This window comes from Melampsora larici-populina (assembly GCF_000204055.1).
Source record: "Melampsora larici-populina 98AG31 unplaced genomic scaffold MELLAscaffold_87, whole genome shotgun sequence".
In the NCBI taxonomy this organism is placed as follows: Eukaryota; Fungi; Basidiomycota; class Pucciniomycetes; order Pucciniales; family Melampsoraceae; genus Melampsora; species Melampsora laricis-populina.
In genome coordinates this window covers 102,737-129,028 of record NW_006768851.1, presented here as the reverse complement: position 1 = coordinate 129,028, position 26,292 = coordinate 102,737, and the positions used below count along the sequence as shown (strand labels likewise).

Sequence of the window (26,292 nt, the reverse complement as noted above, 5' to 3'; positions counted from 1 at the left end):
ATTTTTATCTGAAAATCAGTTGACTTTGCTATATATATGTAATACAGTTTAAGTATAGTAGTAACCCCTTTTATCTATTTTGCATCAGGCTTGCTTTTCTGTTCTTTTGTTGTGATCGAATCAAGAAATGTATCAGTAGTATGAACTTCATGTATGATTAATTTTGACTGATCATGTATGATCAGTTTTCTTTCTGGGGAATTGCTACCAAGCACCTAGAGTTTTTGGCTTGCATTTTCATTACCATTGGCAAACTTATAAGTCTATTACTCATATTGAACTTGCAAGGGTGAGTGAATTACAATATTACATGATAGCATTGTAATTTGAACTGCAGGATCGAATTCTGGTTTGTAGCTGTCTCTTGACTTGGATGTCAGCTTGAGAGTTTTTCACTTTGTAACACTATGCTGACTCAAATCACAGTCAAAAATTTCTAAATGGATCCCATCTATTGGATCCCGTTTGCTATGGGATCATAGGGTTTTGGGCCTTTCATTGATTTGATAGAGGCCTCCTTTAGCCTGTCCAACAACAAGGTAACCAATATCTTCTGAGGTTTACACCAGAGAGATGAGTTGGAGAATTGATTGAAACTTCCAATCAATTGCATCCAAGTATACAGAGGCCCTTGGATGAGCCCAAAAGATATGGGTGTGAAGATAGTATCCCCAGGGTATGGCTCATGCTGTGCCTGAGAATTGGAGAAAGGTGGTGTCTCTGCAGGGAGATTGGCTCAAAGTTTACTGCTCATTCAAAACTTGAAAGGTGGAGGAGGGTGGTGTTGGAGTGGAATGCAGAGGGATTAGCACAAACATGTAATAAGCATGCATCAACATTGTATGAGAAGAAAGGCTGAATTTGCAATTCAAATCTTGGAATTTAAAACATTGTAAATCTCATTGATCATCTCCACTACCTGGAAAAAAACACAATCACTTCTTTTGTAGCAAGGTTGAGTGTGCTTCACATCTAGCACAAAATTTATTACAGAATTTGAGTTAAATATCACGCAAGCATGTTAGGGGTGTTTGGCAGGTGATTTTCAATGGGATACTCAATGAGTTGAGTACACAACGCTACACTGAGCTTTAAGAAGTCTCATGAGGGTTAGAACTGGATTGATAAATTCAAGGCATAAAAAATTGAAACAAAAGTGAAGCTTTGGAAATTTGGTTCAGCCCAAGCTACCCATCTCTGGAACTTGTAAACAAATTTGAAGTTAATCTCCAAAGAAAAACAAGCACATATCTTGTTGGACAGTTTCAATTTGGTTTCTCACTGGATTCTGGCCTATTCTGGCGTCTTTGGGGTGAACTCTATGCAGCAGAGTGGGCATTTCAGTGGGTTTTCACAGTCAATTGACCCAGGCATCCACTGATATTACATTGAAGGACAGACAGCATGAGTAAGATCATGGAAGATTATGGGGGACATGTGATTTCTGTAACTCACTTCCAGACAAATTTTATGAAATTTATGGTGTGCCCCACGTCACAGGTCTAAAGTTTCTATGTCTCCATTCATAGGCGCCATACATATTGGAAATTCTTCAAAAGTATCAATATTGGGCTGCCATCTTTGAGATTTACCTATGGGGCAAGCTGTCAGCATATCCTGAAATTCCAACTGACAAAAATGTCTGTTTCAAATGAGTAACTGTGAGAACATACCATTCCATTCAGCCTTCTCTTCAAGGTATGACTGAGCACCCTCAATGTGAGAAGGAATGTGCCAGAGTAACCTAATGATAGAGTCTTCTGAGGGGATTCATATCTTGATTTGAAGAGGGAGCACTTGTGAAGGTTTTGAATCTCAAAGTATGTGTTTAGCATCATGTATCTTTGCTATTTTCAAATTTTGAAAAGGATATAGTAGATTTGCCAGAGGTTTGGCCTTTTTTTCTCATGAATGTGGCAATCTCTCCCATCAATTCTTCTTCTTCATATCTATCCTTGAAGATAAGCTTTTTGTTATTTAGTGACTTGAATGGTTTTACTGGCTTTGGATGAAAACATGGAAGATCCATGGAGCACCTTGAAAGCAAGTTGTATGTTGTGATCTGTGGCATATTCATTCCTTTCAATTCCTAAAGAGCAATGTATAATATTTTCCAATTCTTTTTCTTGAATGGAGCAGCTGACCTAAAGCAACTGGTCATGTGTTTCAACCAGAAATGGAGAGAGAATTACATGGTCCCAATCTTCCAACTTATTCTTTGTCCAATTCATGGTCTCAATCCTGGAAAGAGCCTCTGCCAGTACTGCGGAATTCACAAATAGTGCATTAGAGTTGGGCCTTATGACAACAGTCTAGGGTGCAAATACTAACATGAGTCATTTGGCACAAACTTGGGGAAACTTGGATAAGTAAACTTACAAAGAAACTTAATAAATAAATTGCTTGTAATAAAAGCAAACATGTTTGGCAAAATCCTCAGGCATAATGCCCCAGATAACAATATTCTTCATAATGAAAAAAACCCCTATGGGGTTGTAGTGGACAAATGAAAAAAACACCTAACAAATACTACTGTGGTGAGATACAAAATATGAAAAATGACGATAAGTGAAAAACAAATGGTAGCTGCGAAAGAAGATCAAACAATAATATTGAAAGAAGAATCTGTTTTTTTTCCTTTTCAAAACAATGAAAATATCATCCTTAAAACATTGAGATAAACAACACCCAATAGCACCATACAAACTAAATGAATCAATGGCTTAACCTAAAAGACCCATATGTAGAAACACAGGGAAAGAGGAGGTTGGGACACGAAGATTAAAGGAAATGAGAAAAAGGATTTTTTGGATGGAGCCCTACTAACAGACCAGCTATGTACAAATCCAGGTTGTCAACTCCATTTGCTTTTCATGTATCAGGTCCCAAAGACTTCACAACAATTGGCACAGATGTTCTAGAAAGTGGTAGAGTTCACACTACAAATTTCAATCATGTCTTTCAAAACAATAGATATTGAATGTGCTTTTTGTTTGTTTGTTTGTGACTTAGCCGGGTTGCCTCCTAGGGCTTCAACATCACGAGATGTACTTCCACAAAATTCACAGGACTATCAGAGCAAAAATATTGAAAAATCTTGGAACGAATTGTAAAATTAAGTTATGGACATTTGTGGTCAAGTTGAGGAAGTTTCAGAAAATCAAATCTTTGGTTTAATTATTTTGGGTCTTTCTTGCAGTATATTTGTCAAGCAGTTGCGGAAGTTCAAGAAATGGCCGTAATTGCTCTAGTTCTAGGTTTTATTTAAAGCCTTTCTTGTAGTATATAGAGGATGATTTTGTATCTCTTTGGTTCAAGTCTTATAAGATTTTATTTAATTGCCAGAATACTTTTTGGATCATCATAGATGCCTCTTTGAAACAGCCAGTCTTGAATTATCCAAGGGTAGAGATCCGGCAATTGATGCCGCGGCCAGCTATCTGACTATAAAACCAACAAAAAGGGTGAGATCAGACCCACGATATCTATATGAAAATAATAGAGAGCTAACTGTTAATCCAGCAACATATTCATTGGTAATAATTTCAGACAGTCACACCAACAACAGCTGACACAAAAAACTTGAGTTTGAAAGAGGATGATATAACCAGTGATGCTATAGTGGAGGAATGTCACACGCATGATTTCCATCAAGTCCATGATAAAAATCACTCCAAATCAAGTTCCATAATTGCAACTCAGCCTCTATGCAATATATGCAATAGAAACTATATTCAACCAAAATTGTTATATCAAGATATCTTGAGCCTCTTGTCATAAATGAAGCTCCGGTAATCAAAAATGAACATACATCCTTGCAGATTTTTAATATATTTTAGGCAATCTCTACTATTTTGACTTTGTATCTCGACAGTTGGTGAGGCTCTACATACAGACAGAAAAGAGCTCCAGACATATTGTGTGTGACCTATCAAACCAACTCCTCAAGATATCCTGAGTTCTTTGGTGGCCACCTCTGTGGTGTCACTGTGTTCATGAGGTTAGATGGTTTAGATATCATTTCTAGCAGACTCTTTCTTTCATCATTTGATGTGGAAGTCATGGAGATTCCTGAGAGACACGTGTGGAATGAGATGTACATACGACGGTCAAGGTCCGAGAGGCATGGCCGGGCAATACATCGTGTCATCGACGCGCTTGTCGTCTTAAACCCATAAACATTCACAAGTGAATCGCGTCTCAACGAAAGATTTGACTGAAACTCCCTTCAGTTTAACGATCAACGGCAACGACGGTCAACTACCATTTTACGATATATTTGGTCTCCTCGATCGACTCGCGTGCTGATCTTATATCAATATAACTCGACTTAAGGCTGCTTAGATAGAAAGATGGGTCCCAAAGTACCACAAAAGCAGCGTGAGCATCGCTAACCCGGTTCGCCAAGCGTTTTTTTCTTAAGAAACTGACTATAGTTCTTTGCGCATAGGTCTTCAATTCAAACAAAATCTCACGAAGGACTCCAAACTCACGATTACCGAGCTGATAAAAAGACTCATTTCTCTTCACACTGAGCTTTCAGAATTGGATCAGGACGTGATCGACACCAACTCACTTTCGAGTATCCGCAAAGAACTCATTCAGCCTAGCCTTTTAGTACATAAAGACAAGACTGTCAAGGCCTTGGTAGCATGCGGCCTTGCGGATTTGTTGAGGCTATATGCGCCAGACGCACCATATACGCGACCTGAGTTAAAGGTATATTCATCCGACGCGCTATTCTTGCATCAATGACTGAGATCACGTTTTTGCTGGGCACGATAGGACATTTTTCAATTCTTTTTCAGGCAACTTCGTAATCTTTCTTCTTCCAACAGACAGGCCCCTAACCAATCTTACTGTACGTCATGTTTCCACAAAGGCATTATTTGCGCTGAAGCTGAAAAATCTTGGTTGTGATATGAAATTCAGATCTATACCTCCTCGAGTCACTTGCGACAGTCCAGAGTATTGTTCTGATATGCGATATTCCAAGTAGCGAGGAGCTGATGACTGAGGTTTTCAAGCTATTTTTCGATGTTGTTAGGTATGAGCCTTGCCCGTTGCATGCACCTTTGCTTTCTACTTGCTAACTCGGATCCCGTGGCCCAAAATGTGGCATATTGCATAAATTAGCACGGAGATGTCCAAAAATATTCCTCTTACGTTTGCTGATTTGCTAGCGCAGATCATCAACCAGGCAGCTTCCTATATATCTCCTCAAGTTTTGAAGTATATCCTTGCCCAATTCGAACCGAAAAACTTCAAGGCCAACCCCGCTGCTTATAGACTAGCAGTGGATGTATGCAATGCTTGTGAGGATAAACTTCAAAGTGCGGTGTGTCGCTACTTTACCGACCTGATAATTCTAGGCGCAAAAAAAGTTTCCGGTCGAGTCTATCCCTCAGACTCGGCTGATGAAGATGCCCAGTCTTCAGATGAAGAGGACAAGGATGGATCGACCAAGCAAATCAAAGACACCCATATACTTATCAAAAACATACACAAAGCCTGCCCGGGATTATTACTCAACGTCATACCTCAACTGCAAGTTGAACTAGAGACAGAACAAGCCGATGTGCGCCTCCTGGCTACTGAGACCCTTGGTGAGATGTTTGCGGCACAGCCCTCGAGTGGTACAGGCATCACAAGCAATATTCACACTCTGGCCGGGTCAAGCGCGAACGGCGCGACATCCGCCGGTAACGATTTGGCTCGACGATACCCCAACACCTGGAAGGTCTGGATTTCCAAGTCCAAAGATATTTCACCTCAGATTCGCATCGCCGTCATTCAATCTTGCAAGTCAATACTTTCCCAACACCCGCATTTGAAGGACGATATCAATCAAGTCCTATTTGTCAAATTGACTGATCCTGACGAGAAAGTGCGGCTCGAGAGTTGCAAATTCTTTGTTGACCTCGAGTTCAATTTGACACTACATTATATCCAAACCAATGTTTTGCGATGCTTGGGTAATAGAATTGAAGATAAAAAAGTTAGTACGTCGCCTGTCAACCAGCGCCTCTGACTACCACTAACTCTGGCCTTTCTACCAAATCGTAGCAATCTATTCAACAAGAGGCTCTTAAAGCCTTAGGCCGGCTCTACGATATAGCGTATACGGAAATGTTGGCGCTCTTTGCAAATAAATTTTGATCGTCGGCGATTCTGACCCGGGCATTCTTGTTTTTGGCGTGATGCAGTGAGGACAATGAACGGAGCCATATTGCTCACTTTGGCTGGATCCCTCAGGTTGTTTTATCAGCCATGTTTATAGGCGAGCAGCGATTATGGTATGTGCTGCAAGTCTGATAATTGACTGGCTCAAGGCTCACATGTAGCTGAATTTCTCTTGACAGCGTGGCCACGGAAAGGTGCATGCTGGACAAGATTTTACCACTCCCCAAATCAGCACTTGACGAGACCTCTTGGGTCGACCGTCTCATCACCGTTTCAAGGTTTCTCAATCCCAGCGATTTGAAAAAACTGAAAAGATTTACACGTATCACCCAAAGGTTGTACTTGGATGTCTCGACTCAGGTTTCTAATCATTAGATTCTAATTGTGGAAGTTACGCTTGCTTTTCAGGCAACCTTCAATCTTCATCCGGTTTCTAGATTCGTGCGAGGCTTATAACGTATGATCGTTGTCTTTTCTCAATCAAATACTCGATTTCAAACATTTGAGATAAATTGTTTTGTGACCTCTTCATTAGGGTGGCATCATTGACCATGATGAGAAGCAAGTCAAGACACTGTTGGCTCAGATTATTCGACACATCTCGAGTAGGCGTTTAAATCATCCTAATCGTGGACCAATTTGATGAACCATGATAAATTTTTCCCACAGCCGCCTTTCCGGATCCATCTAGAGCCACGGAGGAACTCCAAAAGTTTGCGAAACTCAATGATAAGCGAATGTACAAAGTCATCAAAGTACTTTCTGACCCTCTGGTAGATCTTAAAGCCTTGGTCAAGACATATGTGCGTGTTTTCAAGATTTGAGATCGGTCCATTGTCTTTGGTCATGGGCTTGGAATGGTACACTCAATCTAGCGTGTATTCTCTATGACTTGCTTTCCCTCAGCAAGAGTTTAATCGCAAACTTGAATCCCTATCAGCTGCATTGGTGGAGACCATAGGGATATTTCTAAGAAAATCTGCATATTTGACTTTGAGTTCTGCCGTAGTGCCTACTCTGTTATCTCGACTACATCAACCAGCGGCCAGTGACGGAGATGCAGATGAAGATAACACAGGATTTGCTCGATCTAGAGGGGAAACGGCTAAAATCTTACTGGACATGATATCAACCAGCTGCTCGGTGATGCTCAAGCCCCATATCGACAAACTTACTAAGGCTCTTTTCGAAGTTTCGGATGTAGAATCTGGCCAAACCGCCCGACTGATCGATGCATGCTTACTAGGTATGAGTGAGCTGGCAAAAACGAATCCAGAACTCATACCAAGCGAACCGTATGTTGTGTTCGGTTTTCCGCATATGGCTCTCACCTTTTCCCTTTCAGATATCAGCGGAACATGCTGAATCATATCTTTTTCGTGATTTTTACGATTTATTTGGCCTGGCGACTCAAAGGGAGCTCGTGGATGAGCTGACACGTTACGCTCTGAGTGGGACGCCTGAGCAAGCTAAGTATGCTGCAATCGTGCTAGCTAAAGCACCCGACAAGACGGATTCTTGCCGTGAAGTTAACCTCGTAAGCTATAGCATTCTCCAACAGCCAAGACCTGGAGTATACCATTCATGTTGACTCTGTTAATATATCACTGTCAATTATGTGGTGACAAACGCTAATACAGCAACTCGCCAATACGTTGAAGGATGCCGAGCCAGGGCGCTTGGTCGCAAATCTAAGCGCTCTTTCTCAGATCGCGAAGCTCACCCCAAACGTGTTCGAAGCCCATAGTGAGACTGTTGCAACTTTCATTCTTCAGAAACTGTTGCTGAGGTCTAGTGAAGGCGAACAAGACGTGAGGCATGAACCATGCCATCGAATCATACGCATTTTTGGCAAATGTGGTACCACAAGTCTGACATTGACATCTTGGTGCTGATAGGGGGATGACGAATGGCTCGATGACAGCGAGCTGGCAGACTTAGCAAAGGCCAGGATTCTAGGTGTAAAGTTATTGACAAATCGATGCATTGCCTACGCCGAGACTACGGCAGCCAAAACGTCGGCCGCACCTGTTTTCAAGCTTCTCTGGCAACTATTGGATAATCGTGGTCATTTACGGACAACTACACACAGGTTCTAGTCATTTTCTTAAACGAGAAGAGTTATCAACGCGTACGTCTCTCGGTTTCACTGACGACTTCATTTTTTTGCGGGTGCATCACTTCGACTATCAGCCAGGCAGTCGCTATGCGACTGAGGCTCAAAGCGGCGCATTGCATCTTGAAACTGGCCACATGCAAAGCCTTCAGCAGTGAAATTGACACTCAGTTCGATCTGTTAGCCTGGGTAGCAGCGGTTTGTGAATCTCGCACCTTTTTCGAGTGTTGTGTGGTCGCGGACATCACATGACTTACATTATGGACCTGCCAGGATCCCAGCGGTGAAGTGCGCGAAGGTTTTGTCGCCAAGTTGGCGAAATATCTACACACCCGTAGATTAACCGATCCCCGATTCAACGTCATCCTCTTTCTGGTGGCCCACGATCCAGAGTCTGATATCATTGAATTGGCGCGCAGTTCGATACTATCGCGTATGAAACAAGCATCACAAAGTCAGTGCTTGGTTGATTGTTTTGTATTCATTTGAACGCTATCATGACATCTTGTTGAAAGCTTTGTTACTCCGCACTCGTCGTTGATCCCCTAGATGTCCGCGTTGCGATGTTTGAGGTTATCATTGTGCGATTACTGCATTTATTGGTACATCATCCGGATTTCGAATTGTCTCTTGAGGCACTACGATCGGTCTCAAAACACATCGAATTTTATGTGGACTGCGTGGCCAACGGTGAAAACGTGTCCTTGATGTATTATCTAGTTGGTCAGCTCAAGGCGGTGCAAGACGTGGACTCAAAATTCAATAACGAGGTGCCTTTCCATCACATCTTTCTAAAAAACGCCTAGATGAGCCATTGGAGGCAAGCTGACATCAATCCTCCGCTTTCTTTTAGTTTCTATATACAATATCTGAATTGGCTCAGCTGGTGATTCGGACAAAAGCTAAAATCCATCATTGGACCTTGCCAACCTATCCCGGGAAAGCTATCCTACCCACAGACCTCTTTCAGCCAATATCATCGCCCGAGGAAGCGAATCAGGTAAGTCTTAATTATCAATTTTGTATCAGGCGCGACTCCCGTATCTGTCTCCGAAAAAAAAAACAGACTGACCTGAGGTTATTTTGATCAGATTGCAAAGAAAACTTACCTTGGTCAGGAGTTTACCAAAGAGTTAACAACGTCCTTATTATCAAGGAAAGATCGTGTTAATGTCTCCGGCGATGTCAAAAAGCCATCAAGCACTACCCATCTTGTCAAGCCGACTGCAAAAGCGAGGGCCCCTCGAAAACGAAAGGGTGGAGCGGTCGACAGATTGAAATCTAAGTGAGTCCTTCTAATTCATATCGTTTGATGATTGCCCCTGTCTGATTATCAAAGCAAAAAAATTGTCGCTCCATATACAGCGCTCAGAAGTCTTCAAATCAAAAGCCTCGAAGAACTGCAAGACCCACACGCAAGACTGTAGAATTAGACGCAGATACCGATATAGATAAAGATCCAGACGATGGAAGCTCAGGAGCGATGTCAGAGTCCGACAAATACCCATGAATATGCAGTCGAGTTCAGAGAGCTTGTTCACTCCGCCGATCTGCTTAAAGTTGTAAGGGCAAATTCGGTCAATTCCTCGAGTTGTTTGAAATTGCCTGTACTTTTGTAACATATATCACCTATCCTGGATGTTTAAAGCTTTCTTGGTTAATATTGGGCTTTGGAATTGTACGATAGGTTTACCGAGACTTGTTTTATTTGCCTCTGCGTGATGGCCACTTAGCAAGTTGTGCCATCTTCATCTAGTCTTGGCTCATTTTATAATTTATTGCGTCATTGAGAGAGCCCACCACGTCCCGGGCGCACCAAATATAAGACTGAGTCCCCGCTCCGTACGCCTCACCTTCAAATGTGTACTGCCGCAAGATGGAAAAGATCTTGCAACAAAGCCAAAGTCTACTTTGCGCTTGACTGCTCTCGCCCTAATCAACAGCTTGAATCAACGCTGATTTCGGATTGAACCTTGGGCGCTCTCATAGGCAGGGCTTTGCTTACTTGACCTTCCCTGTTCGAACTCCCTTTGCGTCCAATCGAGTCGCCCCGTACCATTGTCCCCCATGCGGGGTCGCTCAGCCTCTATTGGGACAAGTATAGCATTTCGTCCTGGGCCGTCTCCACAGAGACGGGGAAAGATTCATAGAACACACTAAGGAGACCCGTTCAGCATCACCTTTGGTGATACATGATATATTCCCTGTGTTGTTGTACAACATCGTCACCGAAGCTGAAAAAGATTGTTTCAGCAAGGGTGATGTGGGATAATATTCAAAGGTGGAGGCTCTGCACTGTCAAAGATTCCGACAAATCTTAACCTCAAGCGGTGCCTCCATCTGCCAAAAGTCTTGAAGCTCAAAAGCCATAATCAGCATCTGCAAACTGAATTCACACTTCGATTCACGATTTCGCTTGGTGTAGTTTTCTATCGATCAATTTTTTTCTTCATCCGCCTCTATCTTCAAGAATATTTCTACAAACGTCGGCAGTCCGCCAGATCAAAGTTCAGGAAGTCTGCAGGTGAGTCTCAACCTTTGAGTTTGTGTTCCTGTCTGCTTCATCAATCCCCGCGTGTCTTGCCATTCATTTCCACTCGACCATTCCGCGGTAAACAAGCCTCACCGATTTTGAAATCAGACGGCTGTTTATGGGAATCTTGGGTTATATCTTTCCCGCCTCTCCGATTGTAAGAGCTTAAAGGTGCGATGCACCGATCTGACTTGAAGAGGCCTAGATGGGACGAGACTTTCCAGTCTCGCATAATGATACCCACGCATACTCACGAGGCATAGGATTGCTTCTGTTCGACCATGTGAGGTCTTCAACAATCTGCTGTTTCCATTTTCGGGTTCGAAACTCCACCGCAACGAGTTTATCATTACAGCGAAGACCTTTCCATAGGTGGCCGTATCTAATTCTCAGACAATTGACACTGCGATCACCTTATCCATAATGGGAAGAAACCGCCAGGAATGAGAAATAGTGGTACTGGCGCGATGCAGCCTCAGGTCTACTTTGCGCTTCCCCCTCTCAGACCAGTTTTACCATTCTTGATCTACCAGGATTTCTCAATCTTAACCGAGCTCTCTTCAACTTGATCTGCCAACTTCATTCTTGCTTCACATTAGATGCATTAAACGAGGAATAACTTCAAGCAGGCTGAGACACTCTGGCGGTCTCATACCACAAAAGATAGCTTTGAGATCTCCTGCGGTCCTCTAAGGCTCAAGCTTTTTGGCGCCCTCTATCCACAAAATTCATTCGCCTGTCATCTTCTTGATCTTATCGCTTGTCAAGGTCGAGTCGTTATCCATCACTCCAGGGATCCGCGTAGTTTTTCTCGGCTACGAGAGCATTCAGGCTTTTCTCTTATTATAACTAGCGCTGCGTATGTGCGTGTTGAATCGACCGTCTTGCCGATCATGATATGTACCTCTTTCAAAGAAACATTCAAGAATTGGTGTTGTCTCCGAGTCGAGCTATGGCTGATCAAGACGCTTTTGCGGCAGCCTGCTTTTCTCATTTCTACAGACCCAGCGCTAGCCCTTCGCCTATCCTGTTAGTATCATACGTCTTGACTCGATCCCTTTGCGAAGCTTCCTGTCACTTAGGAATACTAATTCGGGCTTTTCCATTGATTTCTGCTCACCAGAACGCAGAATCCTCCTGCTCGTGGCACGACTTTGCAAATCGATAGTTCTAACCTGAATTCGGTCAACACAATCTCAGAAGGACAACAGCAAAAAAATCATCTGAAAAAGATCGCTTCGAAATTCGAGAGAAAATCTATTACTGTAAGATTATATTCATCTTGAAATAAGATGAAGGTAACTAACACATTTTTCTTGGCTGATCAGTTATTTTAATCCTGAAAGGCAAAGATGGTAGCCGAATCACTCAAGCTTTTCGTGAGACGGACGCGTCATGTCGGACGTGCTAAAATGAATAATATTCTCCAAGCGCTCCGGACGAATGACAAAGAAAACTCTGGCCAGGAACAGGACAGACGTCTACCAATCATCCGAGCTAATTCATCCATGAAGGCGCAAAAATATGAGAGTGGCATTCCAGAGGGATTTGCGAGTCCGTCAAGCAGATCCTCAACACCTTGTTCCTCAAGCCCCTCAAGTTCGGCAGACTTGGATACTGAAGTCATTCATACTATCGATACAGATACTGAACTACCTTCCGAGACTGTCACAAAACACGCTCCGAAGTCGCATGTGTCTGCAAAGATGTATACAGACCAGTTGAACGATGAAAACATTTCAGGAGAGGAGTTGATCAGCCAACTACGGTCACATCAGATCCAGTGGGCAGCGATGATCGAGCTTGAAAAAATGGATCCTTCTGGTATCCTAAGAGGAATGAGTGCCCGTCAAATCCGTAGACTCATCCAACAAAAGCGAAGTGAGGCATGGCTTACCGAGACAGACGGACCCCTTTACGAGAGTACTGAAGAACACTTTTCAGAAGATATGATGAGCCAAAGCTCAGAAGAGTCCTGCACACGCTACTACCCCGCGTTGGAACCCACAGAAGACGAAGATTGGAGCCAATACTTCTAATCGCTTGACTCTGGTATCCCGGTGCTCCTTAACTTTGAGTAGGTCAGTAAGCTCGGAAACCATAAAAAATGCATAAGGCTCTTCAAGTTGTACTGATTAAATCCCAACCTCTTAGTAATACTCCACAAGAAACGGCCCGTATTTTAATCTCATCCACAAACCAAACCACACTCAAATTCCTAATCGTGCATACAGGTTTCTCCTTGACACAACAACACACAGTTTTGAACCTTTTTATCTTGAGCTTTCCACAAGTTTCAATCATCATATACTATACGAGTCCATGCATACTTGAAACATCAAGACTTCATTTCTTCTTTCCTTGGATTTTTAATCTGCTTTGCCTTCATCACTCATAAAGTCTCTGACTATATTCTTCATGATAAGGACTAATTAATTTGAGGACGTTTTCTTTGTTGAGCATGTAAACCATCTCTCTTTTTTGTATGATCCATCATATCTTCTTTTTCAAATGACAAGCAATATTGCTACGGGTATTTTCAAGCTCAATGCACACTTAAAGTGTGGCAAGAGACCTTATTTTTCTGAAGTCTTTGAAGTCAACCTACAATGTCAATTGAGATTTTGACATGCCTAATGATCACAAGATGCACGAGGAATTTTAGTAAATCTGAAGAACTGCAGAGATGATTTTGCCTCTTGTATTTCCAATTATATAGTGTTTGCCCTTTGTTGGTATGTAATCATGACTCACAAAGTGACATGCTGATTATATGTACACCAAGAATTGGTTTCCCAATCTATTTTACCTTGCTATTATTGGACTCCCAAATTTTGGCTGTCTTGTTCATTATTTGATACTCATTCTTTGTAACTGAAACATGAGATTTTTTCAAGTCCACCCACAACATTCATCCATCCACAATAGTGGGGTGCAAGTCTTGCATGGCATCTTTACCGGTTCTTTGTATGGGACTTCTGACTTTTCATGTGAGGAGGGTTTAACAAACCTACCTAGATTTATAATAACTCAGAGTTCTTCATCAATATCTGAGCCTTTTGCTCCATCTGAAGAGATGTGGAACGGCAGTGCTTTGAGAAGAGAATTAAGAATTGTAAAGAAAACAAAACTTTGCAAGACTTTGTGGATGTTTTCATCTCGTCCATCTGTGTACAGTCGACTCTCCATAAAGGCATACCTTTTATGGGCATAATCCCTCTAAATGCATAGGTTTTTACGGAGTTTTTTCCCGCCAAAATGAGATTTGCCAGCCAAAACAAGATTTGTAAAGGCATATTCCTCTAAATGCATAAGAAAACTGCCCGCCAAACTGTATGCCATTAGAGAGAGTTGACTGTATACATCTAGTGATGAGAAGTCATTGAGCTTTGTAATCAATTGAGCCTGATCAGGCCTGATCCTTCTTGTGGAAATGATCATTTTGCAGATCGGTTGTGTTTCATTTATCACTCTCCATGGTATCAATTGAACGCTGGGTTGATGCGATCCAGCCTGATCCCGCGTGCAATAGACTAAAATATAGCATGAATAGATTTCACACGTCAAGATTCTGCTTACTCATTTCAAACTACAAAAAAATCATTATACGTGACAAATTCAATGTCTTCTGAAAGTAAGACCACAGGGTTAGAGAGAACCCTGCAAAAGAGTAAAACTAATGCCACTTGAAGAAAGGCGTCAAATATATCAAGAAAAACAAGAAGATGGATAGAGATGGTAATGAAGACAACAAGATCCAAGAAATGAAAAAAACAATCCAAGCGCAAGAAAATCACAACCCTAGCTCACAGCAAAAATGAGTCCGTAAGATATACAAGAATACGACGAGACTTTGTCTGTGTATGATCAAGATTACAAGAATAAAACCGCGAACCTCCTCCATGTGATGTGTATGGAGCCTCTGTCTATAGCCATGAGATCATTACAATCACGAGTCTGAAATGTAGCCAGTAACGTTAGTCATAAACGTCGAAACCGAAGAGTTACGCGATCTTGTTGACAATGCCTCGCATGTGATGCGCGAACTTGAAAGCTCATGTGTTGCCAACAATACTGATTCCGACTCCGCGTCAAGGACGTACTGATCCATTGGAGAACCACCAGGACACAGTCCCTCCAGATAGCTGCTGAGCTCAGCGTCAGATTCCAAGCTTGACCGAGCCTCATCGGAAGGAGATGACAATATTGATTGTAGAATCCTGGAAGAGAGCGGTTGGGTATTTGGAATGGGAACTTGACGTCGTAAGAAGTGGTGGACAGGCGATGCGTTCCCAGTCACCGCTCGGGTAGTAGAATTCTCGGGAGTGCGCCAAACCTCCTTGCCTTTTGTCGATGGCATTGTGAGGGTGCTTTTCGGACGCACCGCAATTGGAGAACTGACGCGAGAGGGTGGTTGATTGATTGCTGACTCGATCTTTGGAAAGTATCCATACGAGTCGGGCGTGGAGATAGATGTTGTACACCCCGGTGTACTTCCTGCGGGATTTTTGACCAGCTCAGGCGTAAATGGCCCCGATTTATGAGAGCGTAGTAGTGGTCGATAGAGCATTGGGGAGGGCGCCGAAAGTATTGGCAGATGTGACTCAGAAGGAGACTTCATGAGCGACGCCAGACGAATGCTGATGGGGGACTCGAGCAGTCCTTCACGTTCCAGTACCTTCTTGAGGACGTTCGAGTTGTCAAATTCGGTTACCCCCACGTGTGACTGGGTAGAAGCTCGAGATTGTTGGCTAGCCTTGGCCGAGTTCCAAGGCTGAGGGTAAAGAGACAGCGTGCATCAGCGTGGGTCAGTGGGATAGAATTCCTGTACATCCGCAAGAAATTTAGAAAACTGACCTCGTGGTGTGTTACAGCGTCACGCATCATAGCCTCAGGCTCAAAAAGCGTACTCGGAGCCAATCGATGTGATATGCTGGAGGAAAGACTTAACACCGGAAGCGGCATCGTCGAGGATGATCGGACCATCACGCTCTAACAACGCGGTGCCAGTAGATTTAGGAGTCACGCGTTAGAAATCTCGGCGATAATTGCATGGAGCCTCATAAAGCAGCATGGAACCATTCATGAAAGATGTCGGAATATTTATACTTACATCATCGTTCATTAGGCTGGACAATCCCATACTTGATTTGGAGGGCTTGAGTCTATCGAACGCAGACCGCACGCGGGAACCGAGCTTGTTTTTAGATTCACGAAAACCCATGGTGATCGATAAAGGTATCAAGAGAAGTGGAGCAGTCAAATCGAGTTGTAGATAGCGATGAAGGGCTGCGAATAGATAGAAGGAAGCAAGACAAGAAACGGTAGCAACAAATCACACTGTCTTGAGAACAATGGAAAGAAATAGTAGAGCAGTTATGGGTGTGCGAAATTATAATTGGTATCGAAATCCACCGTCAGCTAATGCTCACGAAGAGGGGAGAGATATGAATTTGGTGTGGGGAGAAAATTAGAAAAGTGATAGGCTTTGAGCTACAGTCTTATATGGCGCGACTGCGAACACTGTGCCTTAACAAGCTTCAAGGAAAATGCAGTTGTGTATCATGCATACCAATTGATCATCAGGTCAAGGTCTGGGTGAGTGTTCCTGAAGTCATGAGGTCAGAGCAGCCCACTCGTAATGGTCCAGCCGCATAAAAGCCATGTAGAGGTGGTTGTGATGATCATCGGGTTAGTGGTCATCCACCAAAACAAAAGTCAGTCACTTTGGAAGATGATAAGGTTTAGTCGACCCACTGCTAGTAGGAAGCTCAACTGATGAGTCTTGGGCCTTCCTTCAAGAGCCACGGAAGCGAAGAGAGCGGTTCATTTGGTTGACGATAGCAGCGCGATATAGCTTTTATATACTTGCAGAGGTTCGGCCGTTTCTTATCAATGATTTTAGTGGCCTTTTTTCACATTGAGATTGCCATATCTCTCTTGTCATATTTTCATCTATCGGATAATTGAGTATTGTCTAAGCGCAGAAGAACTCTACACTTCGTACGGTGCCAAAATGCTGGCCTTCTAGAAAGAAGAATGCAAAAGAGCCTACCACCCAATTTGCTGATTGGAGTCGGAGGCAACATACCAGTTGGACACAAGGCCAAAAAACATACCTCAGAAGGAGCTGGTAGCGTTAAGATTGCTCAAAAATTTGTCACCATCAACTTACGGCTCGCAGTAACACTGAGCGTCAGGGATTTGGCTGCATCAACAAGACATAAAGCAGTGGTTCTGTGAGGATATATAGGAGAGAAAAAAATTACATGGCTTTCTCAATAATTTATTGATTGTGTTTGAGAAGAACTCTATACTGCAAATGATCATCCAGCAATCTTTTGCCCAGATGCACTTGGAGAGGGGACTCGGGAGTACATGTAGGATTGGGAGAAGCATTCAATTTCCACACTTCCACTCATTCCTCACCTGTTTACATAAACTCTGATGACAGACTACATACACTTGATGTATTTTCGAACCAAACCAACATTCAGCTGATAATGGTTACACCACAGGATCGATTCTGAGGGGAGAGTGGGTGTGATTGGGATCTGGAGAAGTCGGTGTTCGATCGTCGGTTCAAAACACGCGAACCTACCGAAGTCCGTTCAGCGTGATGTCTAAAGAGATTTCACAGCAATACCACGTGAAAGCTTGGTAAAGACATCTTGGGACCCACTCACGAGAAAATCTCGTGATCGATCCTTGTTTTGGTGCGAGATTTTCAAGCTGAGTAATAGCCATGAACCAGCCAGGATTCCAACGGAGTTTGGAATCCCAAAGAATTGTCGTAACGATTCCGATACTTGCCATGGGTATTTCATGGTTTAACCATGGAAGCACTCATTTTTGATATGAGCCGAGAATTTTCGACATTGGTTCAGTCTTTGAGCATTCGGTCGTGTATCATGCAATTGTGAGCCACTCACTGTGGCATATTTTTAACAAAGAGTGCCTTTCCCTCGATCACAAGGCATTTCTAAAAAAGTAGAGTAATCGAATTAATTATGCCATCAAGTTGAGAATAACAAGGAATCAAGAGAAATGCTCGAAAGAGGGGTTGATTCAGCCAATCTGGTGGAAAAAAACCTTGGTTTATTTGGAACAATGCTTCGCCGTGGCAGTATATTCAACAAAGGGTGCCTTTGCTTTGATCCCAGGGCATTTCTAAACGCCAGGCTGACCGAATTGGTTACACAGCCAAGGTGAGATTACCCGATGTGTCAGTCAAACACTCAAATGAAACTATCCATCCAATCTGGTAAAAAACCCTGTGCTTTTGAAACAAATTAGGGGAAGCGCCGCAAGTATAGATAATTTTTGTTTGATTCAGCCCCTGCAATTTTGCTATATAATCCTCCCTTCATCAAGTCCGTCCTCCCTTTGCAAAAGAGCATGGCATTTACCTCAAAATCCCAGTTCAGCTTTCTCACTGTCTATTTCATACTACGCTCTCTAGCTTTCCTTTCAGTAAGCCATGTTATTCATCTTTGCTGCCATGGGTTTTTCCTTTAGTACTTCTGTACGCTTAGGAAATTCTTCATAGTAGTCTTGAATTTCTATTACTATCTTTGCTGCCATGAGTTTTTCCTTTAGTACTTCCGTACGCTTAGGAAATTCTTCACAGTAGTCTTGAATTTCTATACCTATCTTTGCTGCCATGAGTTTTTCCTTTAGTACTTCTGTACGCTTAGGAAATTCTTCGTATCAGAGGATGTTGTTCTTCCTTTCACCTTTTTAAATCTACTCTTTACGCTTAACTCCTTTTGTAAATCCAGCGGCCTTTGTATTGTTTGATTATGATTTTCTTTTATACCCTCACGCCTCAGTGTTGTCTTTGCGTTGAGTCTCAGAGTGTGAAATTTTCTATGAGTGTACAAAGTCTCAAAGAGCTGTCTCAAAAAACTGTCAAACTTTATGAAAAGCAACAAATGAGTGTGAGATAATTTCTACAATCAACATTTGAGTCAAATCATCTTATTCTCAAAGTTTCAAGTGATAATTTGTTAAGCTTAACAAAGTCGGTTTTCCACATTCAGCAAATTTGCATTCGACTTCATCTGTGTGCTCTTAAGCCACCTATCAAAAAGTAATTTGATCAAAAATGAACCTTTCAGAGAACGCAGTTGGAACGATTCATGAAAAATGTAAGTTGCTAAATACCTACTAAAAGCACTGTAGACAATTTGAGATCCTATCAAAAACTCATACTCGGCGGCATTTTAGACTTTGAAGTTACTTCTTTAGGTCCCGATGGACCTACCTATCGGTGTACTGCCTGTAGCTCTGGTCGAACAATGAAGACTTATGACAGGCATCGAAAATCAAAAGTGCACAAAGACAATGTTGAAATTATTCTTGCTGAAGAAAGAATGATAGGACAAGAATCAACTTCAACAGCTGATGTGACCGGACAAGAAGATGTCATGCTTGGTGTACAAACAATGGACAATGAGGAGCCCAAAGTTGTATGTTATGATGAATTATATAGCTCAGATAACTCCGACAATACTTCTCCTTCAGACATAGAATCAGAAGTCGCCCCTCCAGAGCCTTGGTCTAGTGAGTATCGTGATTACTTTGCTCTGAAGAATTTTGATTGGGTGTATCGAGGAGACGGACCAACCAAGGTAGATATTGAGGATCTTATAGAAAAAGGAATTCGACAATTTGAAGAGTTGGATCAGGGAGAGGAAGAGAGAATGGAGCAAGTTGAACCAGAAAATGAGGAAGAGCTACAGATGATCAAAGAGGGGAAATTTCTGGCCGAAAATGAGAAAGCAGAGTGGTACCCTTTCAAAAAGAAAGAGGTACGTAATGTTCCATGATATATAGTTTAAACACACTCTTGATGCCTAATTGAATATGTTTGTGGCCTGAACTTCAGCACTTTCTGGCATTGCTTTTGTTGGGATCGATGAGAAACTTACTATCTCGCTTACAATATGATATTTTGCGAGCAATTCTGGTAGTTGCTTCTGTCAAACTACCGGCATGGAGTGTTTTACGAGGTGTCCGTGAAGGACTAAAGAATCGCTTGAAAATAAATGTTGTTGAAAATACCTCTGCTCTGGGAAATCCGTGTTTTGGTCTCTCTATTCAAGAAACTGTGTCACAGGGAAGTTATTCTTATCAAGCTATCAAGGTCTGGACTGGATTTTACTCACATGTTCTCTTATTTTGTGTTTATAGGAATTAGCAAATCCTGAAGTCTGTCCTCATTTACAATTCATCCCTGAATACGAGCCTGGAACTGTCATCAACAGATTTTCACAGTCCAGAAAGTGGCGCGAAGGATTCTCCAGAGATCTTCGGGTTCAAATGGTTCAAACATCTTCCGGTCAATTCTTTATCTATGAGCCAGTACAGCTAGCCTCACAGGATATATTAGTTCCTATATACTTTTACAAGACAACATCCGATACATTTGCAAAGTGCATGAGGTTGGGTACCGTATCTCAAAATCAAAACACAACCTATCGGCTTGAGATTGAAGCTGAACCAAATTTTGACTCTGAACATCTGGAGGACATTAATATAAAGGAGTTCAGAGTTGAATATACTAATCTGGTGACTAAAGATGGGTGTATGCTAAAAGACATTTGTGGTGAGAAAATATATCGTAAGCTCAACTACATTTATGAGACTCTCCATTTTTGTTGATTAGATTTTTTTTATTCAAACAGAGAAAGATCGGCTATTTTGGAAGGAGATATCCCTTCCAAATCCTTGGCGGACAAAGGCTAATGGATTACTTATTAGACATGTTCCAATTACACTCTACTCGGATGATACTTCAGGCAATCAATCAAAAAAGTGGAACAAACACGACTCTTTCTATTTCACACTGTCTGGTCTTCCACCAAGTTTGACAAACCAAGAATACAATATACATTTTCACGCTACCACTAACTCAGCAGCTGTACTTGAGCTGGGTGAGCAGGTTGTGGATGAACTCGGGTAAGGTCCATTTCTTTTACATCAATCAAGAAATCTTTGACTGATACAATGTTTACATGTTTAAATATTGAAATTTGTATGATCAGTAAACTCGGCGAGATTGGATTCTCAACCTATGATCAGTCGATTGATAAAACGGTCCATGTGATGGTTGTTGTAATGTGCTACCTTGGCGACTCGCCTATGCACACCGAGATCACAAATACTATGAACCCATCAATGGCACTTCATCCATGTCGAATGTGTACTCTGGGTGTGTCCGCGCAAGACGAGAAGCTTTCGAAAAAGTATATTTTGAATTTTGTGGGATTGAGTACAATCAATGGAGTCTTTGTACGCTTAGATGGTTCCTCTCATAGGTGTTTTATTTGGAGAGGAGATCTGAAACTAAATTTGTATTTTTTTGATTTCATAGGATCTTCAAGATCGTCAATGGTCATCAACAATTAGTATCACAAAACAAATATGGCTGATGGCTGCAACACACGGACAAAAGAAAAAAATTGATGACCTATCAAAAGAAAATGGAGTGCGGGATAAGATCACTCAAGTATTTCTTGATTCACTTCATGACCTCTGATATAGTGGTAAAATGAAAGAAGCAAGAGATCAGTGGGTGAAGCAGAATGAAGAACTTGGTGAGCGCTTGTACAATCCTTTCCTACGGCTGAAAGGTACGTCATCTATTCTTTGCTTTTGATAAATAGTTTTTGATCATGTTTATTCCAGGTTTTGATGGTCACAAGGATACGCCAGTAGAGATACTTCATGTTGTACTATTGGGGATAGTAAAGTATATGACAAAGGATGCAGTAGCAAAAACTCCAGCTGGTCTTCTCTCAGAAATGAAAGGAAGATGGGCTTCGTTTAATGTTGATGGATTAAATGTTCCACCTATTCAGGCAGATCAAATGGTCAAGTATGTTGGTAGTCTTGCGGGTTCTGGTTTTCGGACAGCCTTACAAGCGGCTCCTTTTGTATTTTTTCCTTATCTCACTCCAGAAAGACGAAAGATGTGGATTTCCCTCTGTCATCTCTCAGCTTACATATTCCAAAACAGTTACACCGACGAAAAAGCTCACTTAAATCAAATCCGGATCTTGATCAATCAGTTTCTACGGGATGCAATTCAAGATAATGCACAATGGGTGAATAAACCAAAGTTCCATATGCTGATCCATCTCACCGACTCCATGGAGCGCTTTGGTCCAGCCTGTTTGTTTGCAACAGAGAAGTTTGAACAATACAATGGGGTACTTCGTGGATGCTCAATCCATTCTAATAAACAAAGTCCAGGATATGACATCGCAATCACCTTTACTACATACCGTTTACTTCGTACTCTCTTATCAGGTGGAATATTTTATGACGAAAACCTATGCTGTAATGCTCATGCCGGATCAGGAGTAATTGGCTTATTTAAAGCTAACTCCACTGTACGACAAACTATGGGTTTGAAACTTCCAATTACCAAAGAAAATCACTATGATATCAAGTGTATGTTTTCTTATGTTAGATGTGTGGAAGTAGATCTGCATTCTTTAACTGATGGTATTGAACTCTTTTTGAAGTTTCCGACACGTCTGTGGATCTTGATGTGCCGGACCATCTAGTGCAGCTCAACTCTAGGGCTGAGTGGAAGAAGGTTATCAATGTAAGGATGCCGAATGGTCAAAATTTGAAGCACGGTTCATTTGTTTGGGTAATTCATTCTAGCCGTTTTTTAAGATACCTCATTGAAGATATCCTTTTGGCTGATATTTCTAAATCTCTCTCTTACTGAAAAAAGATGCTAGAAAAGGAAAAAGAGGCTTTAAAATCTATTGGCATTATTGAATCAATTTGGAGCCCAGTCGCAACAGATGATGATTGTGTGGTTGAGCTGACATTGTGTCAAAGTGTTCCCGAAATCCATCCATTCTATATGATGCGTGAGATTTGTAAAAGCCGGAAAAAAGTTTGGATAAAATTGAAGGTATGTTCTCTTTCATAGAATCATACGTATTAGCTTTGATTGATGCTGCCTTCAGGCTATTGAGTGCCTGATAAATGTTCAGCATAACTGTCATGATCACGGATGCCAAGTTAAACTCACAAAGCAGAGGACAGTTGAACGACGGCTGACCATCAAGCTCACTGAAGAGATCCAACATACTGAGAACACCTCCTACATCATAAACTCGGCTTCCTTATACTCATCAGATATTCACCACCATGCCCGTCTCACGGTGGCTCGTCGACGAGAGCACACAGAGTCCTTTGAGATGTTCTCTCTGAAGACTTTCCGAAGACATCATGAGTCCACACAACGCCTTTGGTGTCCAAAGCCTATTTGGTAAACACAAAGTCCCATTGTCCTAGACTGAGCCGATTTGTGACCGTGGCCCACGGTTACATACATGCACGTGCATACAACCGCTTTTATTTACATGAGAATTTTCGGTGTATTTTGCTTGGGTTCCTTTTCTTTTCGGAGATTTCGGTTGTACCACCTTCTCAAGACGTCACCTTGGAAGTACACATATCTTCGTTTCTATAATCAATCCGGCTTTTTACTCAACCCCTCAATCACCACCAACATCTGTATGTACGATCCAAATGCCTCGGCCAGCCGTCCCTTTGTCCGAATTGTTCAACCCCCCACCCGAAATCCCAAGCTTTCAACGAGGTCAGTAGTTCCACCGAGCTCTTTTTTAGTTGTCTCAAACAGTCAACACATCTACTAGAATTAGATTATCAGATACTCATGGTCTTTGCTTTCTCTCTGCTATAGAAGCTCAGGCTCTGGTGATTCAGTCTACCTTGTCTCTCCTCAAAGATCCTCCCTTATTGATTCTTTCTGTTTTGATTCTCTCCATATCAGTTGCATCTGTCTTTTGGGCGCCTCGTTTCGAATCATATTCTTTTCACTTCTCGATATCAGGCTCCCTTCACATTGAACTTCAACGATTTTGTCACACTATTGAATACCTTTTAAATCATTGTGGTAATTCCTGTTCTTCGATCTTTCTTGCTCTCTTATTTCACTTGACATCTACTCCCTACGCACCAAGCTCTAATCTCTCATCAGTCTTCATCCCTCAAGTGCTTAACTACAGTACGTGTTCATTCAAAAATTCGATAGCTTTAACATCAATTACTGACATGTGTATCTCCCTCACTTTCGATCAAATCAACTCCCGGCTCCTTTCAAGTCATGAGCAGTCGGAATCCAGGTGGTAGTGCTGAGAGCTCCAAAAAGAGACGTGTGGATGATAGAGGCAACAATGGAGGTATGTTGAAGCGGATCACAATCATCTATGTGGAGTCATACTCATTGATACATCTTCTGTTTTGTCAGATGGCGATAACGACAATAGTACAGATTATGGCAACGAAACTCCAGATCTTGGTGATGATGAATCAGGTATGTTCTCATGTTCTCTGAATCATGGTGCGGTGGTTTAACTCACTCCTCACTGACTGGAAATTTTGGGTCTTAATTTGGCAAATCAGATGGCGAGCTCTCTGCCGGTGAGATCGAGAAGCGTAAACGCAAGAAAGCCGCTTTCCGCAAGGAGGCAACCGAATCACGTCGACGCGATAAGACTTTTGCTAATGTTGCCGATGCACCCGATGTTCCAAATGCGGCCTCTCAAATCTCCAAAGCGATTCACGAGTATGTTCGAATGCTTATGGGTATGCCTCGAAAGTCTCGATCGACCGCCGCTGGGGTACCTGATCCAACTCTTCCAGTCTCACCTACTGAAACTGAAATGAAAGAATGGCTTAATCGTAAAGAAGATCGCGAAGAAGTTGTCAAGAAAGCAATGGAGAAAGCGGTGAAAAAGTATATCAATAGTAAACCTGCCGGCTTCAAACCAAATCGGTCACAGATTCGAGCAGTTGAACAAGATGCGGCAGAACGTGTTCGTTCTACAATCTCCTTACAACCAGTCAAATTCACATCTCGCATCCAATTCACTACTTCTAGCCGATATGCTCATAGCTGGGGAACACAATGCGAGGCGGCGTTGGCTCTGGCCGGGTTTGGGCGCTGCACCTTTGACTGGGGTGCTGGCTACGACACCCCTTGGAACTCGTCCATGGCATCGATAATCATTTCGGAATGGGTCAAATGCTTCAATTCGAGAGGCGCACGCGCGTTTGGGGTTGTGGCTAAAGATAATACTCAGTCCAATCGTGAAGAACTGCTCCGCCGATGGTTCACCAATAAGAAAACAAACTATACTCAACAAAAGAAGGATGAAACGTTGATGCAAACCGAAGAAGGTAAAAAACAAGTTGAAGCAAACAGAACACGTGCCAAGAAGTTGGTCAATCGCCGAAGAGCCAAATCAAACGTAAGTAATTGTGATCATCCTCCATTAATGTCATTCCTTTTTCTGATTATGATTTTACTTGCTTGCCACACTCAGATCTATAAAGCCCGTATCGGTGTCACAAAGGCTATTTTTGGCGAAGGATCCAAAGAAGTCAAAATGTTATCCCAGCCCGAGATCCATTCCGAAGATGATGTCAACAGCGAGGCGACATGCAAGATTCAACTCACGTGGCGTAGTGCCGAACTCGACACCTTCATCTCATTGACTGACCAATGTATTGTAGGACAAGAAGTTGTCGCCGCAGCCCATCGTGCAGCACAACACTTAGTCGACCGAGGTCCTTACTCCACAACCCCTGACTTTGATGTCTTTCCGCCGAAGGGTTTCCAACGCTCTCTTGTGTCTCCCACTTGGTTAGGCAACATCCCATCGGTAGCTGTTAAGAACCTCAAGTTAACTGATGATGTAGTGGACATTCGACAAGCCATCAAAAGGTTGACCGAAGAGCTTACCAAGTCCTCCACCCCTGCTGCTTGAAATCTTATTGTTTCAATTTGTGATAGTTAGTTCCTATCTTGAAGGTCGTCTCCTGCCAGTTTCTTTGTTTTCTTGTTGGCTTATAAGTTTGGGTATAAGAGGCTTGAGTACTTTGTTTCATCCTGTATACTCTTTTCCTCTCTTCAGTTATGGGTGAGTTATGGATTTATTATTCCTCTCGATTGGCTCATGATTTTAGCTGTGTCTTGTTGGTCTTGTTTGTTCTCAAAAAATGTACACACTATACACGGTGTTTTGTCCAACTTGAGTTCTTTGTCTTGTGCTGTATGGTCTGTTTTTCTCTTTGGTTATGTTTGAGTTATGGAGGTATTAGTCTTCTCGAGTGTCTCATGATTTTGGTTGTGTCTTCTTGGTCTTGTTTGTTCTCAAAAAACTATACATGGTGTTTTCTCTCAAAATTTTAGTTATATTATTAAAAAAAAGTGATCTGGGGTATCTAGCCATTGTATATATTGCTGCTTATGGCGAGCTTCTGTAATTTTAATCTTATAGTTGGTCTCTATTGAAAAACTCCGGAGAAAGATCTGTGATGATCTTGCCTGTTCATACATTGAACAAATATCAAAGTCGAAAGATTGATTCGGGAACACAATGAGATACATGAGCCAAAAAAT

General features: G+C 42.1%; 5 protein-coding genes across 5 annotated transcripts; 4 read left to right on the top strand and 1 right to left on the bottom strand.

The window, feature by feature from the left end:
• Positions 1-4,352: 4,352 nt before the first annotated feature.
• MELLADRAFT_69311 (uncharacterized protein) lies at positions 4,353-9,809 on the top strand (the record flags this gene model as incomplete). The annotated part of the gene is made up of 20 exons (XM_007418216.1): positions 4,353-4,380; positions 4,451-4,719; positions 4,843-4,861; positions 4,933-5,047; positions 5,137-5,998; positions 6,067-6,119; positions 6,207-6,296; positions 6,363-6,543; positions 6,719-6,788; positions 6,853-6,986; positions 7,090-7,429; positions 7,536-7,720; positions 7,824-7,994; positions 8,082-8,275; positions 8,377-8,497; positions 8,573-8,753; positions 8,849-9,069; positions 9,183-9,299; positions 9,391-9,584; positions 9,665-9,809. The coding sequence occupies 20 exons, from the start codon at positions 4,353-4,355 to the stop codon at positions 9,807-9,809; spliced, it is 3,690 nt and encodes a 1,229-aa protein (XP_007418278.1).
• A 1,921-nt stretch (positions 9,810-11,730) lies between these two features.
• On the top strand, positions 11,731-12,871 carry MELLADRAFT_113541 (uncharacterized protein; the record flags this gene model as incomplete). Its single annotated transcript, XM_007418263.1, has 3 exons — positions 11,731-11,861; positions 11,956-12,097; positions 12,179-12,871. The coding sequence occupies 3 exons, from the start codon at positions 11,731-11,733 to the stop codon at positions 12,869-12,871; spliced, it is 966 nt and encodes a 321-aa protein (XP_007418325.1).
• A 1,910-nt stretch (positions 12,872-14,781) lies between these two features.
• MELLADRAFT_69309 (uncharacterized protein) lies at positions 14,782-16,056 on the bottom strand (the record flags this gene model as incomplete). The annotated part of the gene is made up of 3 exons (XM_007418215.1): positions 14,782-15,606; positions 15,690-15,824; positions 15,946-16,056. The coding sequence occupies 3 exons, from the start codon at positions 16,054-16,056 to the stop codon at positions 14,782-14,784; spliced, it is 1,071 nt and encodes a 356-aa protein (XP_007418277.1).
• A 2,883-nt stretch (positions 16,057-18,939) lies between these two features.
• Positions 18,940-19,434, top strand: MELLADRAFT_69308 (uncharacterized protein; the record flags this gene model as incomplete). The annotated part of the gene is made up of 3 exons (XM_007418214.1): positions 18,940-18,982; positions 19,017-19,397; positions 19,427-19,434. The coding sequence occupies 3 exons, from the start codon at positions 18,940-18,942 to the stop codon at positions 19,432-19,434; spliced, it is 432 nt and encodes a 143-aa protein (XP_007418276.1).
• Positions 19,435-23,670: 4,236 nt separating this feature from the next.
• MELLADRAFT_118530 (uncharacterized protein) lies at positions 23,671-26,179 on the top strand (the record flags this gene model as incomplete). Its single annotated transcript, XM_007418264.1, has 7 exons — positions 23,671-23,781; positions 23,866-23,892; positions 23,990-24,067; positions 24,136-24,201; positions 24,291-24,412; positions 24,803-25,138; positions 25,214-26,179. The coding sequence occupies 5 exons, from the start codon at positions 23,992-23,994 to the stop codon at positions 25,655-25,657; spliced, it is 1,044 nt and encodes a 347-aa protein (XP_007418326.1).
• Positions 26,180-26,292: the final 113 nt, after the last annotated feature.